Below are 10,846 nucleotides of genomic sequence, written 5' to 3'. Positions count from 1 at the left end.
TCCACCACTTAATGTCATTGATTCTATGTCATGTATATATATATATATATACTGAAGGACTTCAAGTAAAAGTAACCAATAGGTGCTGGAATTATTTTTAGGGTGATTATTAGAATCTTGTACAGAAAAAGGCCTTCCAATCTAAATTTCCTTTGTTGGTTATCATGACTATCACTGAAAAATCTGGAAGAACATATGCCAAAACATACAACCGCATGTTTTTTTGTCCAGTCATACATAAGAACCCAGCATAATTATTCTTGAATTAAAAAGAGAGTTATGCTCTTTTAAATACTGAGGCCCCATCTAGTATTCAGTTGATAAATTCAGTGAAGTGTATTTACTTCACTTTCATAGTGAAATTAAAAGTTGAAAGACAAAAAAATGTCTTACCAATGTAAATAAATTATGTGAAAAAACACTGCATACCACTTTATACCTTTATATTTCTTTGGCATTTCTATTTTGAGCAAATATATTGTTCTAATGTAGTACAACTTTTAAATTTTCCTTGTCTTACATTGTTTTATAAAATTTAAGAGTGAACTTTTAAAAACAAACAAGCAAACAAAAGAAGTTTGTCTGCTCCTAGAAGACAAAACCCAAAAAACATTGGGTAAATTAAAAAAAAACACACACATTAGTTTTGCTTCTCTACAATTTAGTCATTATAGTAGAATATAAGTTTCAAACACACAAAACCTCGAGTCTCCTGGTGCATCTTGTGTTACCATCTCCTATTCCACTGGCATTCCTATGTCAGAGCAGAGTGTTCTTAGGATAATTTAGCTGAAAAAAAGAAAAAGGAAAAAAAAAGCTACAGTTCTTCCTTGTTGTCTATTCAAATATCCAGAGATGCCAAAGGGAATTCTCTCATTTTTTCTTTAGATGCTCTAGAAGGGAGCAAACTGTTTTAGTATTGTTTTTAACTTTGATGAATGATGAACTTAAATTTCATTCTGTTTTCTAATAAGAGAATGTAATAGCATCTTATAAGAGAAATAATTTTGTCAGTATGGGACTTTTTTTTTGTTTAAACTATATAGTCAACTGTTCTTCCCAGAGTTAAGTCACTAATGGTCAGGTAAGAAAAGGCTGCCAGGTGATCAAATGATAAACCTGAACAATAATGTCCAAGTTACAAGACTGTTTTGAGACTCATTTGAGACGATGTAAATCATTACAGATGAATGTTAACAAAAAGTGAAAATGAAGCAAATATGAGGCACTATTACTGACTGTTCAGTGAAATCGCATTTGAGTCCTACAAATCTTCAAAGAACAAGGCCCAAAGTCCCATAACTGTGTCTAGTTATGGCTAGACAACCAAGAATGTTCTCTAATTATGTCATCTATTAAAACATAATGATCATGTAGAACTCTGGATGATTTCTGAATCAAGGAAACCATCCACATTCTGCCCAGTATTTTCTAGGCCTGGTTATTCTAACTCACCAGCAGAAATTTAAAATTTTAATTAAGAATGATAACAAAAGTTCCAATACCTGTCATAGCTTCTTAAGTTTTGTCCCTCTCAACATAGTGTTTACAATGACAGCAGCACATATGACACTGATTTACAGACCTTTCAATATACAAAGATAAAGCTTCTGATTTGCCATTATGGGATTGATTTATGCTTTGTTTGCTTTGTTTTTAAAAGTTGTGATGATTTTAAGCGGATCTACGTGCACTGTTTTCTGGTCTCCTGGCATCTCATGGCATGCACTTAGGAAACAGCTGGCAAAGTTTCAAGGTGCAAATCTGTGGCTAGGAGTGGAGAAACACTAACTGGCTTATGAACAGAAGGTCCAACAGCTCTGTCCTAATTAGCCAACTGAACAAAGACACAACTAATCAGTGCTTCCTCTCTATGCAAACCATTTGTCTTTAAAATAAAATGAAAAGCTGCATACTCCCTAAGTTGAGGAAACCAGAGGGAATCATAGCAATGCCCTCTCTGCTAGACTGCTGCTTTAATATTTACCAAACATCACCTGTGTACCTGAATAAACAAACAGGTAGTGGAGTAAATATCTAAGCATCTACTATTATGCCTACTGTTTAGGGAGTACAAAGATGAAGAAATTATGGTTATTATGCTTAAAGGGCAATGTAGAAGGCAAGAAATAAAAAAGGTCCACAAATAAAAGCAATCCAATACTGTATTTTATTCCCTCAGAAGAGCACCAGATTTCAAGTCCTGATTAAATAAGAGTGCTTCTGCGATCCAATTGCTTTTTCCATGCCATTGTGCACATAAGCTATACCTCTGGGTCCTCAAAACAGCTGCTGTCTAGATCCACATGGAATCTTAGATGTATATGTTTAAGCCATCAGACTTACACATACACATAAGCATACTTCGTTTATCTACCTGGAATTGTGCCTAAGTACCCATGCTGTTTCCCAGTTCAAAATGTCAACTTCTCCTCAATTGTCCTCACAATACTTAAAAACTAAATGAATCAATCTGGCATTGTTCTCCCAATCTCAGTGGACTAAATGGAAGTCAGCACAAGAATCAGTTTTAGAACCAAAATAGGAGATGCCTTAGATTAGTGTTATTTCTTGCAGATTCTAACAGTCAAACAGTTTATTAAATGCATGAGATGAAAAATTAACAAAACTTAACAGTGTTTGTGCTACCTCTACAGCAAGTTAACACTTTTCCAGAAGATGTCTTGTTCTCTGAGAATTAAAATGCGTGGGAGTGAATTATGCATGGAAAACATATAAAACGATTTAACAGCAGGCCATTTTCTAAGAGTCTAATTAAAGACTCATTGGAAGTTTTAAACATTTCACTCTAGCAGATAGTTTGGACCTGACCTTGGTTACTTCTCTTACTGATGGTCGTTACTACTCAGTATTTTGCTACTGACGTCTACTGCTGAGGTAAATCTGATTTAGGGCTTCAATTGCTCCAGTGTTAGCAGTGATACTAGAACCAAAAAGGTTTCTTCCCAAGTGACCTCTTCAAGATGTTTGAGGATTTTTGAGGATATCTGTACCTCTTCCTTTGTTCACACATCTACCAGCTGGAAAACAAAACAGTGGTTAGATGTGGGGATCAACAGTAGGCTGACAAACAGAATTCTGAGTTCAGAATATTGTGATTTTAGAAGTCAATAGTTTTATATGTTGTTCAGCTGTTTTCCTGACCACTGGGAAGTAGAGAGGAAGGAAAACATCTGAGATTATTAGAATATCTGCCTCTATTTTCCTTCTACCATTACCAGGAAAGAGCCAAGACCCAGAGAAAGACAAGTTTTGAAACTTTTCATAAATTGCAGTTATCATGTTGATTTTAACAACTTTTCAACTAACCTTAACCATAAAATAAAAACACATCCTATAGCAACAATTCATCAGTCTAAGTGTTTCCACATACAATAGTACTTACCAAATTGTCTTATGTTTGTGTCTGTCTCAGACATCAACTCTAAACTCATAAAAAGAAGGGCTGTGGAAGTCTTTAAAAGTTTTTGAACAGGTACATTTATCAACCTTTCCCCCTCCAAGTCCACATTTTTTTCCACTGTACCATTCTGAACAAGACTCATTCATTCATTCAATAATTTATCAAGGGCCTACTATAAGCCAGGCATTAGAGATTCAGCAATGAAAAAGACATGTATTATCCATAAACAAATGAAAATGACAGCCTAAGACAGTAATGAACCAATTAATTATAAAATATTAAATATAATTATAGTGGGGTAAATTATACAAATGAGACCGAGATCATGACAGAAGAATCAAGCCTAGTCTGCGGGTAAGGAAAATCTTCCTTGAGAAAGGAAATGTCAAGTTTTCTTTGATGTGAGTTGAGTCCTGAAGGAAAAATAAAATATAAACTAAAAGGACTTCCCTGGTGGTCCAATGGTTAAGAATCCGCCTTCCAATGCAGGGAACTTGGGTTCAATCCCTGGTCAGGGAACTAAGTCCCACATGCCGCAGGGCAACTGAGCCGGCATGCCACAACTAGAGAGAAGCCCGCGCACCATAACGAAGAGCCCACGCGCTGCAACTAAGACCTGATGCAGCCAAGTCAATGAATGAATATTAAAAAAAAAAAGAAAAAAAAAAGTACATGTGTGCTTCTGGGAAGTGGGAAGTGGAAGCACAGAAAATTTATTCCCAAGTAGAGGGAACAGCATTACAAACATTAAAGCATAGGAAGGACTCTTGTTCTTTAGAGCAGTATTTTTCAAATGTGAATTAATACCAAATAGCAGATTATGAAACCAATAGAACAGAACAGAATAAAAAGAGATCACCACATATCAAAAAGGTGGGTATTATTTTATAAAACTTTTGCACCAAATATGTTTATTTTTATAGTATTGGGTCATGATGTAAAATGTTTTCCTTACTCTGCAGCAGTCAAAATAGCTTAAAGCTACTGCTTTAAGGACTGAGAAGGTCAGTAGGGCTTGAGGCTGGCGCAGCAAGCGGATGCCAGATAATGAGAGCCAGGTTAAGGATTCAGTCTTTAGGCTAACAATGGGGAGCCACTGAAGAATTTTAACCAGGGAAGAAAAACAATCAGATTTAAATGTGAAAAAATTACTCTAACTCTATAATATGAAAAACAGGTGGGAATGGGGGGGGGGTGTCAAGAACAGTTACAGGGAGAGTAACTCAGAAGTTACTGTGCTCATTAAGTGATGGATGCTAGCTTGGGCAAGGGTAGTGGCAGAGAAATAGATTCAAAACATAAAATATAAAATAAATTTAAACAATACAAGTGGGCATTGAAAGTATGACAAGAGACTACCAAAGATGAAGAAAATCACTGAAATAAGAAACTGAATGGATGTTTAACAGCAAATTAGACACAGCTGAAGAGGTTGTTAATGAATTAGAAAACAGATCTGAAGAAATTACCCAAAAGCAATGCAGCACAGATGACAGAGGTAAAAAAAATATCAAAAGGGAGGGAGTTCTTCTGGAGTGAGAACTCAAAAACTTGAGGACCCAAGGAAAGGAAATACCCAAAGAGATAATTTTCCAGAACTAATGCAACACAAAAGCCATTTTCAGAATCAGGAGACCCAATAAAAACTTTTCAGAATAAATAGAAGAAAATTCACTTAGACATATCATTGTAAAACTGTAGAACACCAATGAAAAGGAAATGCTAAAAGCAACCTGAGGAGAAAAAAAATCTAATTACAAAAAGAGTGAACAAGAAAAAGGGTACTATTGTACAAAATAATGTCTTATTTATGAGGTTACAATGAAAAGGACAGACTATGGACACAAATAACAAGCTGAGAGAAAGATGACTCCAGTAGAAGCTTTCTTCATATTGTTGGCAGGGGGCAAAGATATTAATTTTAAGACACTAAATTCAAAAATACAAGTTAAAATTTCTAGGGTGACCACTATAAAAATAGAATGTTTACCTACCCAACTTGTAGAAGATGAAAGAAAAATGGAACCATAAGAAGGCAAGAAATAGAGTGGAAAAAAGACAAAGTGGAACATATAGAAAGCTTATAATAAGATGGTAGAAATAAACCCATATATGTTAGTAATCATAATAAAAGGAATGGATTTAACATTCCAGTTAACAGACACATGACTGTCAGGGTGGTTCCAAAAACTCCAGATAAGAAGTTGGAAACACCCTGTGTTCATCAACCCTTGAATGAATTAATTATGGTATATTCAGACAATAGAATATTACAAAGCAGTGAAAAAGAATAGACTACAGCTGAATATAGCAACATGAATAAATCAATATGGATAAGTTTCATTGTCTACAAAGCAAGCCACAGAATACAAAGTATGATTTCAATTAAATACATGTCAAAAACATGCAAAACCAGGCATTTTTGCTAGGCATGTACATATAAAGAAATTAACACAAAGGTCATGGTAATGGTTACTTCTCAGGGGCAAAGAGGAAAATACAATTAATGAGGGGCTCACAAGCTCTGAAAAGTTACTAGAACCATTCAATTTCTTAAGCTGAGTAGTAGGCAGGAGATACTGGTAAATGGGTATTTTATTTTTCTTTAAAGTGGAGATATTATTTATATATATTCTTTTGTATATTTCATATACAAAAGTGTATTTAAAAAGCATAAACACACTGCTTGTGAATAAAAATATATAACTTTTTTAAAAGATACACAAGCAACTATTTAAGCTTCATGAACTCTTGTTCTTTGACGTGTTCCCAGTGCCTGTAAAAACTGCTGACACATAGAAGGGTCCATTATTGAATGGAAAAAAATAAAGAGCACAAAAAAATTAATCAGTACATAATTTGTGCTCAACATCTTATTGGGACAGTTTACCTGTTATCAAAACTTAAGGTTAAATCCAGAACCAAGTAATTTGTTTTTATGCAAACCTCAAATGTGCACTTCAACAATAAACAAATTTTGGTAATGTGTAAAAATGGCCATTAGTTATATACAGTTTATTTTTCTGACTGATACTGGTAATCCATAGTGGCATCATCTTTCTTCAAAGGGCAGCAATATTTGAAAAGCAAAAAGTGGTAGAAAATGTGAACATTAACTATTCATATAATGTATAATCTTGAAGGAGTGGTACATAAATAGAAAAAAAAATCAGAGATATGCATTAAAGTTTAGTATGTTCCAATAGGTTCTTTTGTGAGGCCAATAGCATCAGATGATTATATTGGCTTAAAAAACAAAACTAAACAAAACACCCTTTTGCTCTCATTTGAAGATAATGGTGCCAAGAGACTTAAATGGTTTTGTGGATCAAGATTCTCATTTACAACCTACTAAACATACATCCCATAACCCTACGTAAACTTAGTCTAGAAGGATTTATAAAGCAATAATGATGTAAGGAGAGACAGTGTGACATAACTGAAAAAGCCTGTTTTCAATTCCTTGCTTTAACATTTACTAGGTATGACCTTGAGTAACCATCTGTGTATATTTCCTCATCAACAATATATAAATATTTGCACAAAAATTTCAGTGTTTCCAGGCATAAGTGAGGCACTCAAACGTTAGATTCCTTTTCTTTTCCTTAGGGTTATTTAGATATATAGGTGTAAAAATGCCTGACACATAGTAAATGCTTAATATTCACATATTATCTTTCCTCCCTGCAGTTTTTACAGGTCCACTAAGATGTATTAAATAACTGTCAGACTTGCTTTTAATTGCTAGTGATATAATCACCTAGAAATATCTGCTATTAACATGGCTTGGTTGAGCTATCTTAAGATAAAAAGTGAATATTAATGATGTCTTTAAGAATGTTTTGCCCTTGGGTCACTGGTGAGGATGGAAACATAGGCATCTTAAACATTCTTCCCATTTCAACATAGCCTGAGTGATACATGCAACTTTATATAACTACTGCTCCATTTCTTATAGCTCTGTACTTTTGAGCCATGGAATTAGCTCCTACACATGAGGTAATGAGGGTCTGCTTCTATCTAGTTACTGATATGCCACCTTATGGTACTTTCTCTATGAACCTCGATCATTTTGTACTACCAGTGATCCTCTAAACTTGGCATTTTCACAACACTGGTTATAGATGAATCAAAAATTAGTATTTGGCTTACCTTGACCAGGAATCCTCCTCCTAGCTTCAACACCTTTGGATTACAGTTAGAAGAACCAATACCACAAACCACAGCACAAGGGCCAAATCTGGCCCATATTCTCCAAATTTAACTGTATGTTGAGGGTTGCCTGACCAGGTGTCAAATAAAAGAACATTATGCATGTATCTTTTATCTTTGTACCATTCGTTGAGAGCAGAAACAGAAACTTCTGTTGTGACTGGGTTTTAGTTCAACAATCAAAATGAAAAATCAAACCACTTCTAGGTAAAGGAGACCCAACCAGGGCTTTATATACTTTTTGAATATCTTAGGTGTCTATTTAACTCTGTGTGTTTGTGTGTGTGCATGCGTGCACATGCACAAAATATTCAAGGAGGTATTTATAAAATTCAGCTTATATTCCTATTTAAGTCTCTAGCTGCCTAGTGAGTGACTAAAGAGCCACTTTAAGGAATTAAGAAATAGCCGCCTTATTTGTTAATAGCCGCAAACTGGAAACCACCAAAATATCCTAAAATAGGTACATGGTTAAACAATCTGGTACATCAATGCCATGGAATACAACTTAGCAATAAAAAAAAACAAACTACTGATATATATGATAACTTGGATAAAGAGATCTCAAGGGCATTATGAGTAGAAAAAGCTAATCTCAAAAAAGTCACATATTGTATAATTCCATTGCTGTAACATTCTCATAATGACAAAATTATAGAGACAGAGAACAGACGAGTGGTTGCCAGGGGTTAGAGCCGGTTGGAGTAGGTGTGACTCCAAAGGGGTAGCATGAGGGAGATCTTCATGATGATGATGATAGCTCTGTATCTTGACTGCAGCGATGGTTACCAAAAAAGTGATAAAATGGTACAGAGCTATTCACACCATTGTACCAATGTCAATATCCTGGTTTTGATACTGTATTATAGTAACACATGAGGAAAAAATTGGGGGAAACTAGATTTAGGCTTCATAGGACCCCTCTGTACTATTTTTGCAACTTCCTGTGAATCTATAATTATTCCAAAAAGAAAAGTTTTAAAAAAAATCACACACTTACATACACAAGGAAATATAATGACATAAATGAAACATAGCCAATTTTATTCAAATTCTCCAAAATTTATGCTAAATATTTTAATTGTTTATAAAATGTTTCACCTTTGTATAATGGTTTTATTATTTCACCTTTCTTTTATAGTTTTTTCATTTTTTCTGTACAGTTCTTCAGTAGAAGCCAGAGTCCTGAGTTGCCCAGTTAGGAGCCTAAAATACACAAAGAGAAATCAACAGGGTGAAAAGACATACTTTCTGAAAAGCCAGTTTCAAAAAAAAGTGATACTAGCAAAGTTTTTTAGCAATACTCCTCCCAAACCATTCTCTAAGATTTTAACAACCTCTTCAATTACTAAATGCTAGGTGTCTCAGAACAACAACAAAACACATCAAAATACCATCTGATACAGTTTCTCACAAATCATAAAGCATGACAATGACAATATCACCAATATTATAACCAAAATCAATACAAATTGATCCTTAAGCATATAGAAACAACCATTATATAAAAGTTATTTTTCAAGATCAGTTACTCTGGACTTGGATGGAAAAGGCAAGGACAATAATTTCCTAATTCTTCCTTCTCTTTTAAAACTGAAGGACTATGCTAAGGACACAAATCTGATGCTAAAACTTCAATCAAATGAGATCTTTGAATGTACCTCAACAGTTTCCTAAAAATGTCCTACCCTCCAGTTATAATCATAATGACTAAAGAGCATTAGAGGTAGTTTGGAATTCCAAAATTACAAGGCCATTCAAATTCCTTTAGTATCTAATATGCAGGATTTCTACCAAAAAGGGGGATATATTTTTCTGACAAATATGACTTTCAGATAAAATCAAATTTTATAAAATCAATACTAATATATATAAGAACAACATTTTTACAGAAATAGTTCTTTAGATTTACTGAATAAAAGGAAAATGAATTTCAAACACTTGAAAGAGAGATAACACATGTAAGTTATCATCTGCCAGTATCAAAATGATGTGTTGACAGAAATCTCTGGCATTCTTATACACTAATGATGAAAAATCTGAGAGTGAAATTAAGAAAACACTCCCATTTACCATTGCAACAAAAAGAATAAAATATCTAGGAATAAACCTACCTAAGGAGACAAAAGACTTGTATGCAGAAAACTATAAGACACTGATGAAAGAAATTAAAGATGATACAAATAGGTGGAGAAATATACCATGTTCTTGGATTGGAAGAATCAACATTGTGAAAATGACTCTACCACCCAAAGCAATCTACAGATTCAATGCAATCCCTATCAAACTACCACTGGCATTTTTTACAGAACTAGAAAAAAAAATTTCACAATTTGTATGGAAACACAAAAGACCCCGAATAGCCATCGCAATCTTGAGAACGAAAAATGGAGCTGGAGGAATCAGGCTCCCTGACTTCAGATTATACTACAAGGCTACAGTAATCAAGACAGTATGGTACTGGCACAAAAACAGAAATATAGAACAATGGAACAGGACAGAACGCCCAGAGATAAACCCACACACATATGGTCACCTTATCTTTGATAAAGGAGGGAAGGATATACAGTGGAGAAAAGACAGCCTCTTCAATAAGTGGTGCTGGGAAAACTGGACAGCTACATGTAAAAGTATGAAATTAGAACACTCCCTAACACCACACACAAAAATAAACTCAAAATGGATTAAAGACATAAATGTAAGGCCAGACACTATCAAACTCTTAGAGGAAAACATAGGCAGAACACTCTATGGCATAAATCACAGCAGGATCCTGTTGGACCCATCTCCTAGAGAAATGCAAATAAAAACAAAAAAAAACAAATGGGACCTAATGAAACTTAAAAGCTTTTGCACAGCAAAGGAAACCATAAACAAGATGAAAAGACAACCATCAGAATGGGAGAAAATATTTGCAAACGAAGCAACTGACAAAGGACTAATATCCAAAATTTATAAGCAACTCATGCAGCTCAATAACAAAAAAACAAACAACCCAATCCAAAAATGGGCAGAAGAACTAAATAGACATTTCTCCAAAGAAGATATACAGATCGCCAACAAACACATGAAAGAATGCTCAACATCATTAATCATTAGAGAAATGCAAATCAAAACGACAATGAGATATCATCTCACACCGGTCAGATTGGCCATCATCAAAAACTCTAGAAACAATAAATGCTGGAGAGGGTGTGGAGAAAAGGGAAC

General features: G+C 34.4%; 1 protein-coding gene across 1 annotated transcript in view; it reads right to left on the bottom strand.

Annotated features, from left to right (window-relative positions):
* Positions 1-8,737: 8,737 nt before the first annotated feature.
* Positions 8,738-10,846, bottom strand: part of EIF3E (eukaryotic translation initiation factor 3 subunit E) — a 59,672-nt gene continuing 57,563 nt past the window's right edge. Inside the window, exon 13 of the mRNA XM_024129961.3 lies at positions 8,738-8,842. Coding sequence (XP_023985729.1) covers positions 8,804-8,842 — 39 coding nt within the window. The 3' untranslated portion in view covers positions 8,738-8,803. The remainder of the gene's footprint in view (positions 8,843-10,846) is intronic.

The sequence above is a fragment of the Physeter macrocephalus genome, chromosome 15, assembly GCF_002837175.3.
Source record: "Physeter macrocephalus isolate SW-GA chromosome 15, ASM283717v5, whole genome shotgun sequence".
Classification (NCBI taxonomy): domain Eukaryota; kingdom Metazoa; phylum Chordata; class Mammalia; order Artiodactyla; family Physeteridae; genus Physeter; species Physeter macrocephalus.
Note: the sequence above shows the minus strand (reverse complement) of the source record. Positions and strands in the feature narration are given on the sequence as shown.